The sequence below is a fragment of the Phycodurus eques genome, chromosome 1 (genome assembly GCF_024500275.1).
Source record: "Phycodurus eques isolate BA_2022a chromosome 1, UOR_Pequ_1.1, whole genome shotgun sequence".
NCBI classification, from domain to species: Eukaryota; Metazoa; Chordata; class Actinopteri; order Syngnathiformes; family Syngnathidae; genus Phycodurus; species Phycodurus eques.
This window is the reverse complement of record NC_084525.1, coordinates 48,057,966-48,080,008: the sequence shown is the minus strand read 5'-3', so window position 1 is coordinate 48,080,008 and position 22,043 is coordinate 48,057,966. Positions and strand designations below refer to the sequence as shown.

At 48.4% G+C, this 22,043-nt stretch overlaps 3 protein-coding genes across 5 annotated transcripts; 2 read left to right on the top strand and 1 right to left on the bottom strand.

Moving 5' to 3' along the window:
* Positions 1-17: 17 nt before the first annotated feature.
* si:dkey-109j17.5 (zinc finger BED domain-containing protein 4) lies at positions 18-5,462 on the top strand. 2 transcript variants are annotated; one of them, XM_061696432.1, is made up of 5 exons: positions 18-72; positions 1,526-1,756; positions 2,779-3,038; positions 3,122-3,677; positions 4,328-5,462. In XM_061696432.1, the coding sequence occupies exons 2-5, from the start codon at positions 1,541-1,543 to the stop codon at positions 5,153-5,155; spliced, it is 1,860 nt and encodes a 619-aa protein (XP_061552416.1). In that variant the 5' UTR covers positions 18-72; positions 1,526-1,540; the 3' UTR covers positions 5,156-5,462. The 2 variants fall into 2 exon arrangements, with proteins under 2 accessions (XP_061552416.1, XP_061552408.1); XM_061696424.1 differs by lacking the exon at positions 18-72 and adding an exon at positions 329-495.
* Positions 5,463-5,515: 53 nt separating this feature from the next.
* On the top strand, positions 5,516-13,292 carry apobec2b (apolipoprotein B mRNA editing enzyme, catalytic polypeptide-like 2b). 2 transcript variants are annotated; one of them, XM_061696462.1, is made up of 5 exons: positions 5,516-7,168; positions 7,307-7,567; positions 11,806-11,986; positions 12,617-12,966; positions 13,089-13,292. In XM_061696462.1, exons 1-4 carry the CDS (start codon positions 6,984-6,986, stop codon positions 12,962-12,964), a joined length of 975 nt encoding a protein of 324 aa, XP_061552446.1. In that variant the 5' UTR covers positions 5,516-6,983; the 3' UTR covers positions 12,965-12,966; positions 13,089-13,292. The 2 variants fall into 2 exon arrangements, with proteins under 2 accessions (XP_061552446.1, XP_061552454.1); XM_061696470.1 differs by lacking the exon at positions 5,516-7,168 and having other exon boundaries at positions 7,182-7,567.
* On the bottom strand, positions 13,154-21,701 carry LOC133412775 (titin-like). The gene is made up of 17 exons (XM_061696413.1): positions 21,476-21,701; positions 21,342-21,389; positions 20,522-20,581; positions 20,275-20,340; positions 19,293-19,586; positions 18,940-19,212; positions 18,565-18,852; positions 18,182-18,445; positions 17,213-17,503; positions 16,761-17,036; positions 16,559-16,673; positions 15,541-15,698; positions 15,351-15,452; positions 14,438-14,506; positions 14,234-14,293; positions 14,098-14,151; positions 13,154-14,010 (listed from the first exon to the last, which is right to left on the bottom strand). The coding sequence occupies exons 1-17, from the start codon at positions 21,504-21,506 to the stop codon at positions 13,943-13,945; spliced, it is 2,517 nt and encodes an 838-aa protein (XP_061552397.1). The 5' UTR covers positions 21,507-21,701; the 3' UTR covers positions 13,154-13,942.
* Positions 21,702-22,043: the final 342 nt, after the last annotated feature.

Sequence of the window (22,043 nt, the reverse complement as noted above, 5' to 3'; positions counted from 1 at the left end):
TCGGCTCCTGCGTCCCCTCGCGGTTGTGCTGCCGGTCACATCCGCAGTCGCTTCCGTTTGCTTGCCGGATGTGTAAGTGATTCATTTCCTGCGTTTGTGTCTTTTTGTTGCACCCCTTTTTATATATATATATATATATATATATATGTAAATATTTATATATATATTTTGTTATTTTTTAATTTTTTAATTTGCGTGACTGGGGGGCCGGGATGTAAACACGCCGGCGAAGGACCGCTCTCATCATCAAGCCCGTCATCATCCTCATCCTCATCATCATCGTCGTCCTTGATCGTGTAACTCGATTTGGGATTGGGGCGCAGACTGCCGGTAGTGTTTGCGCCCATGGCGTCCGTTTCCAAGGTGTCTATTTTGGATTACTTTCATATTGTGTTCGAGGGCGAGAATGGCAAAATCGAATCCAACTGCAAGGCGTGTGGCACAAGAATCCAGGCCAAGCGCAGCGTCACGTCCAACTTCGTCACGCACCTTAAGGTAATTCCCCCAAAACGCAACGTGAACGAAGAAGATTGTCATTCCCGAACTGGAGGACATTTTCTGCCCACCCCGGCCCCCGTCCGCCCAGGGGCGTATAGCCATTACTTCAGAAGAGGAAGGTGACGCGCTGGGGGTAGGGAAGGGGGAAGGGGGAGGGGGGGGGGGGGTCACATTTTTCAAGCGTAAGACAACTTTTATGATCTTAAAGATCATCCTCTGGCACTCAATTGCTCCTCTCCACAGTGGCCAAAGTACTAAATAATCAAACTGTCAAATCTGGATTCCGGTAATGACAAGAATGCAAGGCCAGATAATTAAATGTCCAATGGCAACACCGAGCGCAAAAATTCAGGAAAATCTTTCTCTTGCCAGCACGCTTATTGGAAACAAAATGAAAAGGAAGTTAGAAGGTTCTGATCCATTTTTAAAAATCATTTTAGAAAGTCCAACTCTTCTGATTTCAGCCTTCCAAATTACATCAGTCCTCCATGAAAGCCGCCAAAAAATGGGTTTCAAGCAAAACTAGGTATTGGTGAACATCAGCTTGGGTTTAGGAAAACTTTTTCCGACATGTTTTGAATCAAACACGAGCCCGGTTGTTCCCAAAACTCGAGTGTCAGGTCCACGTTTGAAATCGGGAGCACACCGAAAGCTCAACACGTGATACGAGGGTCACTCATTCCGAAATCCGCAGTTTTCACAAACAGAATAAGTTCATGCAAATGGATTTACTTTTTTGGTTTTTTAGATGCCCGTTTATCTGTTAACAGAGTTGTGGCAAACGCAGCAAAATGTATGATATAACAAATAAGAGCTCTGCAAAAAAAAAAAAAAAAAAAAAGTGCAATGTTGATGGTTGAATCAAAATGATATGACTGCTTATTATCTGTGTTTCTTGAAGGAAAAAAGCAAAAACTAAATGTTTCGTTTTTCCAAAATGTCGTTGGCTGAATTGTCCTCCAATTCTGCAATGATCCCCGTGTGGTCCTGCAGTCAGCGCAGTAACGCTGTTGTGGCTCCCGTGCAGCGCAAGCACCAGGCCATGTATGATGACTTTGTCAAAAGGAAGGACATGAAGAGAGAAGGCTACCCCTCTGCGGCCGTGCACACTTTGGCGCCCAACGGAGGGAATGGCCGCTACGCTCTCCCTATGGGCGCCCGAGTGGGAGGTGCTGGAGGGCTGGGGACCCTGGACGGAGGAGCAGGAGGAGGAGGAGGAGGAGGAGTGAGCAAGTTTGACAAGCACGATCCACGTCAGGTGGGCTACGGCGCGTCAGCACATTTAGAGCCACAACTCCGCCATTAAGTCGAACTTGGCTTGCTGTGACCAACCAGTCACAGGATGGAAAGAAATGCAGATGTTATTGTTGGTCAGCCAATATGATTAACAATGTCCTTATTGTCATTGTAACAGGTCCGACGAAAATGAAAGTGCATTCTCTTTTAAGGTCCTAAGAAACAGAACTCGTCCCATTGCTGATAGAAGTGAAGTCACATAGTGGTTAAAGTAGGCCTTGAGAGAAGCAAAAAGACGTGAAGTGAATTGAGAGATTTGTTTCTAAGTACATTATACAAACTGTACAAGATCATTCCTGAAAACGTGCAAAGATCGAGAACTATGCAGTACTGAATTGAGGCGATACAGTGTTCAATGGTGTTTCACCACTTCAGTTTCCGGGTTCTTCGGTCGTGCCGTGTGACACGTGTTGGAGTCCGGCATAAGTTGCCCCTCCCCCATTATATAAGAACGTAAGCGCATCAGCGGTTATCCGGCGCAGTCAGTTCACTAGCTACGCGTACACCTGGAAAATGTATCTTCCCTTTGGATTGTCAGATCGCGTGGCCTCTTCAGAGCGCCTCATTGTCAGCCGTGAGTGCGCGTACGTCACAGAGGGAAAATGGAAGAGTAAGGGGGGGTGGGGGTGTCCAATGTGACCGCCAGCATGTGGATAGTGACTTCGCACCGGCGTGGCCGCTTTAGCGTGCCCCGTTGTTGCGGCCTGGAAAAGCCCAGCGACCGACCGGGTGGGTTGTATTCCAGCCAGCGAAGGCTTAATGAGGACATACTGTGTTTTAAAAAATTAAAAGACGATACAGTGTAATTACCATCCAATTTAAATGAATGATAGACGTCTAACAACCACATTTAACTGACAAACAGGATTCGAAAGATGGTGTTGGCTTGAACAGTAGGTAGTGGACTGTAGATAACAGAGGCCATGGGTCCACGGAGGGCCAGACAAATAACTGACCTTTTTTTTCGCATGACTATAACCACAGGTGATGATAAGTGAGGCGATCGCTAAAATGATCGTTCACGACCTGCAGCCAGTTTCCATGGTCGAAAACTGCGGCTTCAGAGTGCTGCTTCAGTTTCTGGAGCCACGTTACACCCCGGATCCCCAGTACTACATCCAGAACCAGCTCCTCCCGGCCTACACCTACCAGGCCCAGCTGACTATCCGTCAGGCCCTGGCTTCAGCACACGCCCTCAGCCTCAGCCTGGATGTGTGGAGGGCCTCATCCGCAGCCACGTTAGGGTAAGGACGGCAAACACAAACAATACTAGCACCGTGATCGTTGGTTTTATCCGAGGCTTATGAGTTGACCTCTCTTTCTTTAGTTACCTTGGTGTCACCTGCCACTTTCTGTCGTTGGAGTGGCAGATGCGCTCAGCTCTCCTGGCGTGCCTTCCCCTCACTGGCAATCGGGTTCTTTCCGATTTTGACGAAGTATGTCACTCTCACGGTGTGTCCGGAAGAGCCTTCCGTGTGGTCGCTGACCCGCTTCTCGCCACGACCACCGTGAAGCCATGCTGTCTCCCCGGTTTCTGCCAAGAGGAGGATGACGAAGACGACGCCGAAAGCCGTAACCACCCGGAGGGAAGCGTTAGGAACGGTCACGGTGGAGAGGAAGCATGGGAAGACTCGTGGGAGCGGGGTCTCGGTGTCTGTCGTGTGGACTGCTTCTCTCGGTCTCTCAGCCTATGTGTCAGAGAGGGTTTGCATTCTTGCACGCAGCTCGCTTCTGCGCTGGCCAAAGCCGGTCGCTTCTATAGCTACATCACAACATTGGTTCCACCAGAGAAATTGAGTCAGGTGTTTGAAGGTCCTGGAATGGTGATTTGGGGCCAAGGAAGCGCATCGCCACCGAGTCGAGACTGGGCCGCCCAGCTTAAGGTATAAATATTAGCTGACTAATTGCTCTCACAGTTACCCAAGTTATCGCAGGGATAATTTTCCTGCTTCCTATCTGCAACTTATGAATTCGTTTTAAACACAAAATGGGTAAGGTAGCTAAGGTCAAAAGAGGACGTAGTCATTGTCAGGGATTCTTGCTTGTTCTCACACCATATTGTTATTCCTAGGAAATCACAATGTCCAGTCACTGGTGAACAATTTTCAAATAGGTCCGCAGGCCACTCATGTGGTTCTTAGGGGGCTACCTTGTGTTTGTGGGTACCATGATGGTGACCCCTGCCGCAGAGGGTCTAGTTCACTTCCTGAACACTGTCGATGTGCCCTTGAGCAAGACACTAACCCCTAACTGCTCCTGGACCCCAACTCAAGGCATAGTCGCCTCACTCTGACATCTGTCCTAGTCTGAATTGAATGTCCCCTTGCAGTGCAATCCAGGGATTCATACTGATGTTGATTGATATTGAAGCAAGATGGCCAAGGAAGAAAATCCTCAAATCAATCCGTTCTGCTGCTACAATTTCTTGGTCTGCCCTAAAGCAGTAAAACTGTGGCGGATATCTTGAGGTAGATGCAGTCAAATGTTGCATCGCGAGGTTGTTGTCTAATGGTTTATCTGTGTTGGGATGCAGGTGCTTCGTCAGCTGCTGGAGTCTGTGGACGTTTTGGAGGAGATGAGCGGACCTGGGGAAATGGTGCTAGGCGTTCCAGAGACGGCACTGCTCAGGGAGCTCGCTGACACTTTGGAGCCTTTCATGGAAGCCTGGGACATGGTTTGTGGGGAAGGGCAGGCAGACACACAGACAGACAGACATGTATCCATCAGTCTGGCACTCCCATGCGTTCTGGGCTTACGCAAGCATCTCTCGGAGACGTCCACCCCCCATTGCCCCTCTCTCATGGCGAGCCTCAGCCAGGCCGCAGAGCGCCGACTCGCCCCGATCCTGGAGGACCCGCTCTATATCACCGCCACAACCCTCGACCCCCAGTTCAAGCTCACGTGGAGCAGCGACCCTGAGTGGCACAGACAAGTTCTTCTCGAAGAATTATCCAAATATTCCACGGACTCCAACGCAGAACGACTTGTTCATTCCCGCGCGTCTCCAGGCCCGCCGCCATCGCCCGTGTCGTCGCTGGCTCGGCCCTGCAAGCTGTTCTCTTTCATCAAACAGAGACCCATGATGCAGGCCAAGAGCCTGGAGCAGGAGCTAGCCATCTACTTGCGAGAGGAACCCACGGATGAAGAAGCGTTGCATTACTGGCGACGTAAAGCAATTGACTTCCCGCTCCTTGCCCAGGTGGCCAAGAGGGCGTTGACCATACCTGCTTGTAGCACCGTCGTGGAAAGCATCTTCAGCAAGGCCGAGCGTTGTCTGCGGCCCGAGAGAGGACGTTTCTTACCAAAGAACCTGGAGACACTAATCTACCTCAAAGCTAATTACAGATTATTATGGACATAGTCTCGCTGTTTACAGCCTTATACAAAATATCACAACACATGCTAAGGAATGAAGGGAGTTACTTATCCTCACTATCTTTATCCAGCCAGCCCCCAAGACAATGAACCCACTATCAAACCAATGACAACATTAAACGTAACACTTTTGGATATGATTCCTTGTTAGTTGACATATATCAAAACAAAAAGTTTTATGTACTTGATTTTTTTTAAACTGCCTATATGACAAAGCATTACCCACTAACATCAATATTTTGCTTCTCTGTGTATGCCTCATCACAAGCACTTAATAAATGACCTTTACTTCCTATTGTACACTAATGAACAATGCGTAGGCATCATATTATACAGCAACTTTTTGACTGATTTTCAGTTCTCACTAAATAATCACATGTTGGCGGCTATGGGGTGTATAGTATTCTAAATTGTTAAGTATAAATCTAGGGTTGACTATGCTGTAGGGTCTAGGGTAGAAGATGTCTTTGGCTGAAGGGGTGTTGGTTCTTACGTGTAAGTTGTCACAGGATCTGAGGATTAAGGTGTTGTCGGTTTTAGGATGTAAATTGCCCTTGGTTGTAAGGTTTAAGGTGTCGTAGGTACTTCGGTGCAAGGTGTAGCTTCTAGGTTAAAGGTTTCATCGGTTCTACGGTGCAAGGTGTCGTAGCTTCTAGCATTTAAAGTGTCGTTGATTATAGAGTGGGAGGGGTCATGGGTACTTGCATGTAAAGTGTCGTAGTTTTAGTATGGAGTGTGCTGTAGGTTTTAGAACATGTCATAGGTTCTAGGGTATTAGGTGTCGTAGGCGCTTCAAGGCATCATGTGTTCTTGTATTTAAGGAGTCACAGATTCTAGGGTGTAAGGCGTGTTTGGCTGCTGAGTGTAAGGGGTTGTTGGTTCTAGTTGTTGGATATGGTGTAATATGTTGGTCTAAGGTGTCGGTGGTTGTAGGGTTTCAGGTGTCTTAGGTGCTTTGGTGTAAGGTGTCACAGGTCCGAGGGTGTAAGGCACCACGAGTTCTTTTATGTAAGGTGTCTTCGGGTGTAAGATAAAGTAGGATTTATGGTGGAAGGATGAAATGTGCCGTAGGTTCTAGGATCTAAGGTGTCCGTGATTCTTGGGTGTAAGGCATCACGAGTTCTTGTATGTACCAGTTAAGTGTGATCGGTGTTTTTGGTTGGAAGGTGTTGTTGTTGGTTACACATAGTATGACATCTGTGTATTCCTGTGACAGCGCATGCGTTTGCGTTAGACCACCTGGTAACTGCCTCTCAGGTGAATTACTTGGCCGAGAGTGAGGCTGAGCGACGGGAGGAAAGTGTAAATTGTAATTGCAGGCCCCTGCTCCCTCCCCCTCATGCCAAGCGATTACATCGGCAGTGTGCAGGGCCGCATTCATGTGCAGTTACAAAACCAATTCTTCCCCTCCCCCACTCGACCGACGATATTGATACAGGGACATTTCATGGCTTTATTGTACACAGGCACATGTACGCTGGCCCACCCTGGTGTTTTCCCTTTGCTATTTATAACACAGAGAGGCATCATGTTTGTCTGGACTCCACTATTTAGGGGGCTGGCGGCTTAGGTGGCTTATTACTTAGTGCCGCAGGACAGTCCAGTTGCCAAAAACAAAAGTTATGGTTCTGTGTCGAGAGAGCCTTGGTAACCCTGTACACACGCATGGTTATTAATAACCTGCCGGTTGCTGACCGCTGACAGTTAGGAGAGGTCGGGGACTGGATGGTATCTTTTGTTCCAAGGGGTCGCAGGCTAATCCACTGACTGAACAGTATGTTGAAAAAGGTATTGCGACACCCGGTCAGCTGAAAATGGGAGACAATATGGAGCGGGGCCCCCCTTTGTCGAAACGCTCTCTTTACAGTGTTGCCAGTTATACGTATGGCATTCAAAATGCTCCGTCTTGTTATCTCTTGGCCTTTCAGCATCCAGGGCATAGGTGGGGGCCGAGGGGGAGGAGCGGGTTCGCCGAGCCTGCCCCAGCCAGACGTGCACGGTATGACTCAGATGACAATAGCTTCTATTTCTGTTGATGCACTCGGGTTATCAGTCCACTTGTATCCGATCCGCTCTCTCTCCCTCCTCTGTCTTCATCCGACACGCTCACTTGCTCCTGCAAAATCATGGCCGACAGAACCGGCCGGGTCAGTGTCAAGCGAAAGGAAAAGAAGGCGGAAGGCAAAACCAATGACGAGAAGGACAAAGAAAAGGCCAAATGCGGGAAAAAGCAGGACAGAGTTGTCAAAAAGCCGGAGACAACCCCTGAGCCGTGCGCGGCGGCTGAGGACAAGAAGAACGGGGAAGCTGCCGGGGCAGCGGGCGTGCAGGTGAAGAAAAGTGATGGAAATGCCGAGTTCGAGCCCATTGAACTGCCGCCGTTTGAGATCGTCACAGGGTGGGTAAGATACTCGCTTACCTGCTGTATTTGTTCCTTTGCCTGCGTACATACGCTCAATGAATAGGGATGTATTTCGAAAAACACCTCCTGTACGACATACTGTATAGCCGCATGTGTGGTCTTTTACGAGACAATTGTTGGATGTCGGATACAAGAAGCGTTTTGTGGCAGCCTAAAAATAATCACCAGCTTCTGAAGTTCAAACATTCTCACTCTAATCCCCAAAACACATCAAAGTAAGGCGTATTTTTTTTTTAGTCCATCCATCCATCCATTTTCTACCGCTTATCCGGGTCGGGTCGCGGGGGCAGTAGCTTTAGCAGGGACGCCCAAGACTTCCCTCTCCCCAGCCACTTCATCCAGCTCTTCCGGAGGGATCCCGAGGCGTTCCCAGGCCAGCCGAAGGACATAGTCTCTCCAGCGTCTCCTGGGTCGTCCCCGGGGTCTCCTCCCGGTGGGACGTGCCCGGAACACTTCACCAGGGAGGCGTCCGGGAGGCATCCGAATCAGATGCCTCAGCCACCTCATCTGGCTCCTCTCAATGCGGAGGAGCAGCGGCTCTACTCTGAGATCCTCCCGGATGACCGCGCTTCTCACCCTATCTCTAAGGGAGAGCCCGGACACCCTGCGGAGGAAACTCATTTCGGCCGCTTTTTTTTTTTTTCCGGGATCTCGTTCTTTCGGTCACGACCCACAGCTCATGACCATAGGTGAGGGTAGGAACGAAGATCGACCGGTAAATTGAGAGCTTCGCCTTTCGGCTTAGCTCCTTCTTTACCACAAGGGACCGATATAAAGTCCGCATCACTGCAGACGCCGCACCGATCCGTCTGTCGATCTCCCGTTCCATTCTTCCCTCACTCGTGAACAAGACCCCAAGATACTTGAACTCCTCCACTTGGGGCAGGATCTCATCCCCGACCCGGAGAGGGCATGCCACCCTTTTCCGACTGAGGACCATGGTCTCAGATTTGGAGGTGCTGATTCTCATCCCAGCCGCTTCACACTCGGCTGCGAACTGCTCCAGTGAGAGTTGGAGTTCACGGCTTGATGAAGCCAACAGAACCACATCATCAGCAAAAAGCAGAGATGAAATACTGAGGCCACCAAACCGGACCCCCTCTTCGCCTTGGCTGCGCCTAGAAATTCTGTCCATAAAAGTTATGAACAGAATCGGCGACAAAGGGCAGCATTGGCGGAGTCCAACCCTCACCGGGAACGAGTCCTACTTACTGCCGGATATGCGGACCAAACTCTGACTCCGGTCGTACGGGGACCGAACAGCCCGTATCAGGGGGTTCGGTACCCCATACTCCCGAAGCACCCTCCACAGGACTCCCCGAGGGACACGGTCGAACGCCTTCTCCAAGTCCACAAAACACATGTAGACTGGTTGGGCGAACTCCCATGCACCCTCGAGGACCCTGCCGAGGGTGTAGAGCTGGTCCACTGTTCCACGGCCAGGACGAAAACCACACTGCTCCTCCTGAATCTGAGATTCGACTTCCCGACGGACCCTCCTCTCCAGCACCCCTGAATAGACCTTACCAGGGAGGCTGAGCAGTGTGATCCCCCTGTAGTTGGAACACACCCTACGGTCGCCCTTCTTAAAAAGGGGGACCACCACCCCAGTCTGCCAATCCAGAGGCACTGTCCCCGATGTCCACGCGATGTTGCAGAGGCGTGTCAACCAGGACAGCCCCACAACATCCAGAGCCTTTAGGAACTCCCGGCGAATCTCATCCACCCCCGGGACCCTGCCACCGAGGAGCTTTTGAACTACCTCGGTGACCTCAAACCCAGAGATAGGAGAGCCCGCCTCAGAGAACCCACACTCTGCTTCCTCATGGGAAGGCGTGTCGGTGGAATTGAGGAGGTCTTCGAAGTATTCTCCCCACCGACTCACAACGTCCCGAGTCGAGGTCAGCAGCGCCCCATCCCCACTATACACAGTGTTGGTGGTGCACTGCTTTCCTCTCCTGAGACGTCGGATGGTGGACCAGAATTTCCTCGAAGCCGTCCGGAAGTCTTTCTCCATGGCCTCACCGAACTCCTCCCATACTCGAGTTTTTGCTTCAGCGACCACCAGAGCTGCATTCCGCTTGGCCACCCGGTACCCATCAGCTGCCTCAGGAGTCCCACAGGCCAAAAAGGCCCAATAGGACTCCTTCTTCAGCTTGACGGCATCCCTCACCGTTGGTGTCCACCAACGGGTTCGGGGATTGCCGCCACGACAGGCACCGACCACCTTACGGCCACAGCTCCGGTCGGCCGCCTCAGCAATGGAGGCGTGGAACATGGTCCACTCGGACTCGATGTCCCCAGCCTCCCCCGGAACATGAGCAAAGTTCTGTCGGAGGTGGGAGTTGAAACTCCTTCTGACAGGGGATTCTGCCAGACGTTCCCAGCAGACCCTCACAATACGTTTGGGCCTGCCACGTCGGACCGGCATCTTCCCCCACCATCGGAGCCAACTCACCACCAGGTGGTGATCAGTTGACAGCTCCGCCCCTCTCTTCACCCGAGTGTCCAAGACATGCGGCCGCAAGTCCGATGACACGACCACAAAGTCGATCATCGAACTGCGACCTAGGGTGTCCTGGTGCCAAGTGCACATGTGGACACCCTTATGCTTGAACATGGTGTTCGTTATGGACAATCCATGACGAGCACAGAAGTCCAATAACAGAACACCGCTCGGGTTCTGATCGGGGGGGCCGTTCCTCCCAATCACGCCTTTCCAGGTCTCACTGTCATTGCCCACTTGACCATTGAAGTCCCCCAATAGAACAATGGAGTCCCCAGCGGGGGCGCTCTCCAGCACCCCCTCCAAGGACTCCAAAAAGGGTGGGTACTCTGAACTGCTGTTTGGTGCATAGGCACAAACAACAGTCAGGACCCCCCCCCCCCCCCCCCCGAAGGCGGAGGGAGGCTACCCTCTCATCCACCGGGGTGAACCCCAACGCACAGGTGCCGAGCCGGGGGGCAATAAGTATACCCGCACCTGCTCGGCGCCTCTCACCGTGGGCAACTCCAGAGTGGAAGAGAGTCCAACCCCTCTCGAGAGGACTGGTACCAGAGCCCAAGCTGTGTGTGGAGGCGAGTCCGACTATATCTAGTCGGAACTTCTCGACATCACACACCAGCTCGGGCTCCTTCCCTGTCAGAGAGGTGACATTCCACGTCCCTAGAGCCAGCTTCTGTAGCCGGGGATCGGATCGCCAAGGTCCCCGCCTTCGGCCACCGCCCAGCTCACACTGCACCCGACCCCTGTGGTCCCTCCCACAGGTGGTGAGCCCATGGGAAGGGGGACCCACGTTACCCTTTCGGGCTGTGCCCGGCCGGGCCCCATGGGTGCAGGCCCGGCCACCAGGCGCTCGCCTTCGAGCCCCACCACCAGGCCGGGCTCCAGTGGGGGGCCCCGGTGACCCGCGTCCGGGCAAGGGAAAACGAAGTCCATTGGTTGTCGTCATCATTAGGGGTCTTTGAGCCGTGCTTTGTCTGGTCCCTCACCTAGGACCTGTTTGTCATGGGTGACCCTGCCAGGGGCATAAAGCCCCAGACAACTTAGCTCCTAGGATCACTGGGACACACAAACCCCTCCACCACGACAAGGTGACGGCTCAAGGAGGGTTTTTTTATTATTTTTTTATTTTTATTTTTTTTAGTGATCAAACTAATTTAGTTTTTTTTTGTGAGTCAATTTACAGTGTTAGCAAAGCGTTGGGAACGTGTTGTTTTCACAGCATAAACGTCGAGCCAATGCTAGCTAGCTAGCGTCATTTGACTATGCGAGTTAATTATAGAGGGAAACCATTTTGTGTGACTAATTTTTTCAAAACTGGTATTGAATATAACTGACAGTAAAAACATATTTTTACCGTTTTACATTTCAGAGTCTGTACTTTGTTTTACTTTTACAGTATTTAAGTAGTCTACAGGAGTTGAGTCAGTATTTCTAATTTTACTGTTCTTTTTTTTTTTTTTTACACATCTGTACTTACTTATTCTTCTAATTAAGTACAATGTGTGACTACCTTTGCAACCACTTTTTATTTTATAAAATGTAATTACATTTTTATGAATTATTATTATTATTATTTTTTTTTATCCGCCCAAATCCCAAATTTATAAAATTTATAAATTTGGCCTTGCTCCAAAAGCTTGCAATGTGCTCATAAATTTACAGACATTTTTATTGATTAATTTTTATTTATTTTTTTTATTCCAACCAGAACGCAGATGAGCCCGTTCTACTTCAAGTTTCAGTTCAGGAACGTGGAGTACTCGTCCGGCAGGAACAAGACCCTGCTGTGCTACCGAGTGGACACGCCAGGGGGCAGCACAGAGTCTTTGAAAGGCTACCTGGAGGATGAACATGCCACAGCTCATGCTGAAGAGGCTTTCTTTCAGCAAGTAATGTTCTCCAGCCTCGGCTGGTCATGCTTTTATCTATTTTTATAAGGGAACATATATATTTTTTAACACATCAAACATATATCATCTCTGTATTGATTTAGTCATTAGCTGACACTGTTTTTCCCACTTCGTCGGCACAAAGTTTGGTGAGAAACCAGATAAGGTGACATCTAAACTTTCAGTTTGGAGTTTTGAGAAGTGAAGTGAAAAGAAATAAGGATGAAAATCTGACAGCGCATGTTGGAGCGCATAGTGTACATGGAGTCAAGCATGCGTGATCATTAAAACACATTCACTGCCATTGACGGCTTTAAACGAATATCCATGTTAACTGGAAAGGCTGGCAGTGAATGAGTACAATTATTTAGGGAGGGTTCCTCTATGTTTTTCAGTTTATTTACTCTATTAAACTGATTTCAGAAAGACATCAGAGAATTAGCAATAAATAAAAGAAAGTCCTTGTCTGTTTCATTACAGTCGGGTTCAGCTCCTGTTAAAGCTCCACGAATCACAGGAAGCTAGATTGCTTTACCCAGTGAATTTCCGATTGAACCAGCACTGAACCGGTGCGTGTAGTCTTGATCATTTTCTTGCCCCCCCCCCCCCTGCCCCCTCTTACCTTTCAAGGTGCTCCCTGACAGTAACCCCTCCCAGGAATACGACGTCACATGGTACGTGACATCCAGTCCCTGTGTGGCCTGCACAGCCAAGCTGGCCAACATCCTCCGGCAACGCAAGAAGCTCCGTCTCTGTGTATTCTGCTCTCGCCTCTTTGAATGCGAGGAGCCGGAGTTAGTGGAGGGGCTGAAGGCCCTGGTGAGCGCTGGATGCAAACTGAGGATGATGAAGCCCTCTGACTTCCAGCATGTTTGGGAGACCTACGTGGAGAAGGAGGACCAGAGCTTCACACCCTGGGAGGACTGTCAGGAGAACTACAACTACTATGTGGAGAAACTGGCTGATATCCTCAAGTAGAAGTAAGCCGGACAGATCACTTTGTATTGTTTTGAAGTCTTTCAGTTTCTAAAAAAAAAATAATAATAATAATAATAAAATAAAAATAAATGAATAATTTCCCCCCCCCCCCCCCCTGTCACAGGTCTGGACAGGATTTCTCCTCCAGTGGAATATTTTGAACATTTTGGGGTGATGATTTCATTGGGAGACAAAGTTTTACTTCGTGTATTTCTTTTTTTATTTTATTTTATTGTAGCTTTATTCATCACATTTTATTCAACAAGACACATTAGACAGACGGAGAACAAACTGGTGTCACAATTACATTAAAGGTACAGTTCCTGTCCTTCGACTTTATCATTTTATCTGGTGTTTGTCGCAATAACTGTGTATACAGCACTCGGCTTACATTATACAGTACGGTATGAAAGTAATGTTCCACAATATTTTAACAGTACCTAAATGAGTTCATTAACAAAAATACAATTCAAAGCAAACAATATAATTTACCGTCTTTATCAGTGGACATTTGACTTTTCATTTGCACCACCAGTTCAATAGTTTCTCTTTTCACTGATGCCCACGCTCATATCATCGCTGTTGGTCGGAAACCTCGTATGACCAATGATGGTAAATTGAATATTTTTTCCCCAAATCAATACTATTGGTCCATCCCTAAGTCATTCAAATTGATCACTGTAATGCTTTGGGGCAGAAGGAACTGGTCAGCCACAAAGGTAAATTTGTTTGCAGATTTATATCCGCCTAATACATGAGTTAGTCAGCTCATTGTTTTAATTGATTGCATCACTCATGGCTCCAAGAGCTTTGAAAAAGAGTTTGGAAAGATAATGTAGCCACAGTCGTGAAAAGCAGTGATTTGGTAGATGTGAGGATTCCGCCCGACAGCAACGACATGTTCTTATGTTCACCAACTTTTTCCAATGGCTGATGCATGAAGGTTTCAAATACTTGAACACAAACATATATGGCGGCTCAGTGCTGAAAGGAAACCAGAGCGCCTTCCACCTCTGGAAGTCTTTCACTGCTCTTCGTCGTCACGGCTGTGGACGTAAAGAGACAGAAAGCCCACAGCTCCTTCAGTGTACTTTTAATCGTAACCACCACCGGATGCACCGCCGCAACCTTACCTTGGTCATCTTGCGACGCTACTGTTGCTTCAGTGCGAATAATGTCCGCTGGTTCTGCAGGTGGAATTTGATTTGAACAAGCATAAGTGAGGAGCGAGCTGAGTGACGCAACAACATTGATTCAGCTGCCCTGTACCTTTTGCTGGAGGATTTAATTCCACATCTGTGATGTAATCAACCAGTGGACAAGGAGCATCTGCAAGGCGTGAGAGAGGAACTTAAACACATGAGTGCCAACGCCTAGATTGACCCAATCTGTGAATGTTTTTTTTTTCCCTCAAATAGCTTCCAAATCAGTCATTGAAATTGAGGAAATGGACTCTGGCCTGTGTCGCCATACCATCGCAGTCCTTGAGCTGAGCCATGGTGAGGAAGAGCTCGCCCTCCTCTGGCCCTTCAACATCGTCCGCTGCACGATCAGAAACGACATCTGGTCACAGGCTCACGTTTGAAATTCCTCAAAATCAGGGGTTCTCAAACTGGGGTGGTCTCAAAATAATTGGATTTGAAATACATTTTGTCGTATCATTTAAAAAAAAACAAAAAAACAAAAAAATACAAAGTTCATAACTAAAACAACCATACTAAAGCAATGCAATGACTCCTCCCTCTCACTTGACTGTGCTTTTGTAAACTAGTTCCTCTCTGTTCGCAGCCATGTTGTTAGTGGAAGCAGTGCACATCACCTAGCAAAGATTGATGAATATTGAAATGAATTTAATTTAAGATCCTAGCTATTAAACAGGTCATAAATAGGTTTGAATTTGCCAGGGCACTGAATCGATTGTAACTGGACTGTTCGGGTTGTCTAAGATCCCCCGCACACCGAGTGACGCAGCTGAACGCGACTGAAATGAAATTTTAGATTGGCTGTTATAGCCGCAACATTGTGACACGGTTCACTGGCGATTGCATTTTTTTGTGACAGTTCCGTTCCGCCGATTAGCGCTGCCTTAGTTAGTTAGCCTTTGAGCATGAGCCGATGAAGCCTGCTCGGACGGAAAACGTCAAAGACAACCCGAACAGTCCAGTTACGATCGATTCAATGCCCTGAGAATATAACGACCTGGATGAGCGTACGCTTACGTTGAAACGTTCAAAAACACATATTTCCTATGGCTTTAGTGGTGCACATGGTCGTTATGTTTAATTGGCATTAGGATTATGATGGAGCCCTTGGAAGAACTTCTCCCCTGTAAGGTTTCCCTGGGCCGAAAAGGTTTGAGAACCCCTGCTCAAAATGGTCAGCTCACCTGGTTTTCTGGTGACTCTGAGAACAAGGCAGCCGAAGAAAACGGCAACGATGCCGAAGAAGATACAGCCAGAGATGGAAAGGAGCACCCGCCTCTTCAGTACTACAAGGTAATCAAAGCCAAAAACGAAGGTGAGGAAGTAGTTGCTGGTGTAAAGCCATCACACATCCACGTGGCCTTCAAAACTTACACAGGTTCCGAGTTGCGAGAGGATCGCTGCCTTTGGAGTACGAAGGCCGCCCGCTGCGAATACCCTGGCAAATGTATTGGCTCTGCTCAGGGTCATTTTGAGGCGTAACCGTGTATTTGTCGGAGGACGAGTTCATGAGCCGTTCCCCTTTGGTGAACCTGTTTGTTGACAGAGAATATTTCACACGCTGGCCACCACATTAGGTACGCCTGCACAATCTAATGACATCCAGTATAAGCGTTGTATCAAATCAACACAGTGGAGCTCCACATGAACGAACACTTACAGACCCTTTCCAAAAAATTGGAACATCATGGAAAAGTTGGTTTGTTTCCATAATTCCATTCAAAAAGTCCAACTCTCATAGCTAATAGATTCTGGGCCCACAATTTAAACAATTTCAAGTATTTATTTGGTTATTTTTAAGCACCTGCACCGGTTTCCCCAGGTGTCATTAAATTGATTCAGTTTGGTTCAATTGTCTCAGTTGGGTTCAATATGGGGAAGACTGCAGACTTGACAGCTGGCCAGAAGACCATCATTGATGCCCTCCATAGGATGGGTAAGCCACAAAAGTTAATAGCTAAGGAAGGCTGTCTGAATTCCTGATTGTGTGGGTTTTATGAGCTGGAAGCCCAAATTATGTAAAAATAAACCAATAAATACTTGAAACGGTTTCCATTGTGGGCCCTGAAGCTATGCTCTATGAAAGTAAATGATTTGAATGCAATTATGGAAATAAATAAACTTTTCCATGATATGCCATTTTCTTTGGAAAGGGTCTGTAGGCAAGGTGAAACGCCCCGTCTAAGGAAACCTGGAGCAGAACCAAAATTCAGTGGGAAAGCCATCTGTCCCCACCAGCTGGCTTGATCGAGAGAATGAAGCAGAGTCAATTAAAGGGAGCATTATTATCTTCACAGGCGTACGTTTTGGTCAAGCTCTTGTATTGGATGTCCTGTAGCAGTGTTTTTACGAACAGCATAAATGAAAAGTGACTTAGTCATTAAGTCATTACCATGTGTAGTTCCACTTGTCCTCGCTGCCCTTCACCTCACACTTAAGCACGAGACTGTCAGTGGAAAAGACCTCGGACCAACCAGTCAACACGATTATATTTGCTGATGGCCGTTCTGCAGAGGCAATCGTGGCTTATACAAAGGGTTACCAATGAAACACATACTGCAGGTGACTTTTACAAGGGAGCCGAACACACGTACCTTCAACTCGGAGCCTTAAAGGCTGACTTTGTTCCGTCTTGAAGATACCAGTGGTTTCCCCTCTGATTGCTTGACATTTGTATGATCCACTGTTTGTTTTCCTCACAGAATTTATGGTGTAATTATTTCCCGATACACTGAGCTGAGTGTCATCTTTGTACCACACATACTCCCACCCAGAGGAGGCGTTGACATGACAGCTGTAGGAGACAGAATCTCCTGTGTGCATGACCATGTGTTCTGGGTCCTGCTCCAATTTGGCGTCGGGTTTGTTGTCTAAGGGGAAAACATTGATTCCATGCATCGTTTGCGATTTTCCAAACAACGTGGTACATTCCGCTTACGCCTTTAATTTGTTCGGTGACCACACCCTGACGTATATATTGTAAGTTGTAGCACTCGTAAGTCAAGGTGCCCTCGTACGCACGTGTTGTTCAAGAAAGATGACTCACCGTAAACACAGAGGGTCATTCCAGATGTGAAGTTGCTGCTAACAGACCTGCCCCGGAGCTTCCCCGAGCAGCTGTATCGTCCTCGGTGAGAGGCCGAAGCCGAGCCGACGGTCAGGTTGGCTCCACCTGGCCCAAATGACACCGCGTCGTCGCCGGGCAACGCCGCGTCGTCTCGGCGCCACGTGTACGTCCAGCCGGAATCGTCGGCCATCGCGCAGCTCAATGTAACGCTTTCGGTGGGGAACACGTCGGCCCACTGACTGCTTAGCGTCAAGGATGGAAGAGGTATTCCTGAAAAGGCGCACATGCCTTCCAGTTTGCCATTTAGAACCCAAGGCTAAAAAGGACAGCGTGTCCGAGTGTCAGCCAGTGGAGCGCAGACCTTGACCACTGCTGACCAATTCCAATTTGCATAAGTCAATAACCATATCGGAATCTTACGTGGACGCCACCCTCCTGCATGTGACTGAATTAAGAAATCAAGGGACACGCTGCACAATGTCGAAATTGGCCAAATGTAATCTGAACTTTGATTCAGTCCCACTTTCTCCTTGGACCATGCGAGCCACGATCAGAAATCAGTTGATAGCTCTTTTTTTTTTTTTTTCAATCACCCTACCTGCTAAAAATGTATTCTAACTTTGATGAAATCTCTACAGTCGTGGGCCTGTGAAAAGGTAAACATCCCAAAACACTTTTGCGTTAAAACCAAAATTCAGAGAAAAGGTGAACGAGTGGAAAAGCGAAACAGGCCACCGCCATCAGCCTCGGTCTAATATTCACCGCTAAAAGAATTAGTTTCCGTCCCCTCCCTGCACAGTACCACATCCTGTTTCAACAGAATCAAAAACAGCGCGGAAAGGAAGCAAGGTGCATGCGAGATGCTGTTCCGCTCACCGACTTCCGAAACTATCGAAAGGGCTTCCAACTCAACGCATAACGTTTGCCAGCCAATTTCACTGAACCCACCGAGAACATCTTGAGTGACGTGCTCGCTGATGTCCGTCGACGTTCTTTGGCCTCTGGTGGCCTTGCACCAGTAGGCCCCGCTGTCACGAGGGCCGAGGTGGATCCCGAGGGTCCGGTCGGCGACCGCCAGCTCCGTTCCGTCTCTGAACCAGTGGTACAGCCATCCGGAGCCCACATGAACTTTGCAGGTGAATGTGGTGTTTTCGCCAACGTACATTGAGTTCAAAACAGGATCCTTGCTCAGGGACGGTTTCGGGATATTTTCTTAAAAAACAAAAAAACAACATACACACAATAAGTTGCTTAATGATTCCGTTATTAGTCAGCATCACCTATAACAGTGATTCTCAACCATTATCCAGTTCAAAAACAAGGTCACTTACCATAAACTGTGATGTTTTCTGTGTTGCTGAAAGCGGAGGTGACTCTCCTGGACTCGAGGTGCGCTTTGCAGGCATATCCTCCCCGGTGGGCTCGAGAAGCCGAGGTGATGTTCAGAAGAGCTCCCCCCGAGCTCAGGACCAGCGCCGGGTCCTCCCGGAGCGCCGTCGCGTCTCTGTGCCAAGTGAATGTCCACTCGGGGCCGCCCGCGTCACAAGTCAGCTCCGCGCTTTCCGTTCGGAAGACGTCTGACCAGGAAGTCCTCAACTTGAGAGTCGGCGTGGGTGGCTCTGAAGTCAAGCAGGTGACGGTCAGAACCGAGAAGCAAGAATGGCACGAATTGAAGAGGCCGAAGCGAGCTGCTCACTGACGCTTACCAGACACCTGCAGGCTTAATGTTTTACTCTGCTCTGTGTAGAAAGGACTTTCCCCCCTCTTGGCTTTACAGTGGTATTGTCCACTGTCAGAGAGGGCTAAAGAAACTATTTTACAATTGTTATTGTGACACCCTTGGACTTCCTTGTCATTGTGGTACCACAGATAGTCCCATCCAGAGGACATGTTGACCACGCACCGGAAGGTGACAGATTCTCCGGGGAACATTCGCTCCGACCTCGGATGCGGAACCAACGCCGGCGTGGGCCCGTTTGCTAAACAGCGAGAAGACGTCGAAGTTAACAAATTCATATCATTTTGAACCAAGAAAGGGATAGAGGGAAATGCAACTTACCATACACTTTCAGTTCAAGCGGGTTACTACTGGTGGACTCGCCCTTTAGTTTGTGATGAGCTTTACAAAAGTAAAGTCCGGCGTACGCCTGCGATGCCGCAGTGAGCGTGAGCGCCGCTCGGCGCGACGAGTTAAAAGACACGTTTTGGTCTTCCTCTTGCACTCGCTGCCCATTTCTGTACCAACCGAACGTCCAGTCGGCGCCGTCGTTGACACGACACTCAAACGCGGCTTTCTCAAAGGGGAACACGTCCCCCCAGGGGGACAGCAGGTGCAGTGATGGGACCGGAGGCTCTAGAAATGTGCGAAAATATACGCAGTGGAGACGATATCGTCTTCAGTTCGAGAGTAACCCGCGCACGTTCCAGTTCAAAACAATTGTCGATTGCATCTTGGCCCGATGTGGCTTTTAGAAACTAGTACATGAGCTCACCCAGCCACAAGATGACGCCAAAGCCCTGACTTATTAGGAAAGTGGTCATCGGTGCCAAGGAAGTATTACTGAAGTTCACGCATCTTGACTGACAAAATAAGATCGAGGAGATGCGAAGTCTAGCTTGGGTTGTTAGTGGAATATGCTTATCATAGTCTTCGGCGCACGTGCATGCATATAGATGCGCTTACGGAGAATTCAAAAAAGAAAAAAAAGAACATTGAATTATCTGTAAGCCAGTCATTTGTCTGTGCTATATTTACAGTTTAGACTTTAGTGTAGGTAACAACATATGCAGACAAATAAAATATATTATGATTATTATTATTGTTGTTATTAGCATCAATAATTCTACACATTTTGGGGGCGTACCAATTCTTCACGGCAGGGGCTCCAGGAGCCCGTTTCTGGCATGCGCCATACGTGCGGCGACGCCAAATAAAAGCTCCACTCCCGAGTGTTGGTTTTTTTTTTTTTCTGTTCCTTTTTTTGTTTGTTTGTTTGTTTTTGTTTACTGCCGCGCGTTTTCCTTTTGCACGTGGCGCTCACCATAGACGGTCGGGGGCTCAGTCGTCGCGTCGCTGGTGGGGAACGTGTCGCCGAGCGGGGCGGTGACTGCCGGAGGGGAGGAAATGACCACAGTTGAAATTCAAATGCAAAATCACCTTTCGAACTTTTTTGAAGAGCTCAGGGTAGAAATAGAAGAACTAAATTCAATCCTTCTGCTCTCCGACGCCCGGTTTTAAGAAGTAATGCCCCTTCGGAAGGAAACTTTCGTTGTGGCTTCTTTCCTCACCGCCGATGGAATAGTTGTCAGGCGACGGCGCTCCGGTTCCGTCCACGAACATGGCGGTGACTGGAAGTTGGGAGACGACAACGGTTACCATTTTCCCGTTTAAACACGTCGCCGTTGTCGTTTCGGACGGAGCAAACGATGATTTGCGACAGGAAAGTCAGCTAACGGTCATCGGGCCGATCGATCAAAGTCAGCAAAAGCCTGATTATCGGAGCACGCTGGAAGACGATCCTGCCCGATTTCGCTTCCGTTTTCCCGTCGCCGTCTGCTCAGGGCCGACAATCGCAAATCCTTACGTATGCGTGGCTGGCGCTGAGGCGCTGACTTTGTGATTGGGACGTGAAATGCATTTCGAAGAATCTGTTAAGCTGTTCGACGTCAGAATGCGTGTACCCGGCCAAAGAGGAACAACAATCGAATCAACACGAGCACATACGGCTGTCTCGGACTTTGTCTGAGTGAAACGTGGGTGGAAAAGAATGATAGAAGTTTGAACAAGGTATCACAGACTGGGAAAATATGAAAATATGGCAAAATGATGAAACACAAACAGGAAACATTGGGGAAAGACCTGACCTCGAATTGCCTCAGTAAGCCTGAGCCGCACGAGAACGAACTACTTCGTGTTTGTTCTCTGTGACTTCCTCAACATTGTCGTCATTTGCTTCAGCGTTTTGCTCGTCAATCGCAGATGAATATAAAGATAAATACGTATAGTTCATTTAAGACCCCCCCCCCTAAAAAAAAAAAAAAAAAAAAAAGAGAGAGAGAGAAGGAAATGCAACTGTGAAGTCGTTTCAAAACGCAAAAAGTTTCTCACCGTCCTCATAATCCGCATAATCCTGAGCCGCACAAATCGCAGTGAAATCTGTCAAAAGAAAATTGGGGATGAAATTGGGGATGAAAGACGCGCGCTTGGTCACGACTGAGCGGATGGACGCGCTCAAGACTTACACATGACCCCGAAGACCTCGACGAGCGCCATTTCCCATCGAGCGCTCAAGTGCCGCCGTCGCTGTGCGGCCGAGCTCAAGAAAGGAAACCCGCTGAACGGGCGTGTGAGCAGCAGCGGCTCTCCTCCATCGGCCACATCTGCTTTTTTTTTTTTTTTTTTTTTTCTCTTCCCGTCTCGCTCACCAGGAAATGAATTCGTCAAGCGTGTCGACAATGATGTCGTTCTCTCACGATCAATTGCACACAAAAATAAATCAATAAATAAACTGCATGAGAACAGCAAAGTGCATATGCAAAAAAGATTGGCAGAAGTCAAAATAGAATAACATTAATTACTACATACTTGCAGTTTTGTACTTGATCTCCGTTGAGTGTGTTTTTTTTTGTTTGTTTTTCTTTTACTGGAATATTTTGACATTTACTTCCAAACAACGTGAGCGAGTTCAGCCTTCAAACTACTTCCCATTCATGTAAAGACACAACTGTTCAAATATAAAATGAATATGGACGCGCTTGTGCAGAGGAAACAATATTCCATTTGTGCTGGGAGTGGACTTACTCTTGCTTC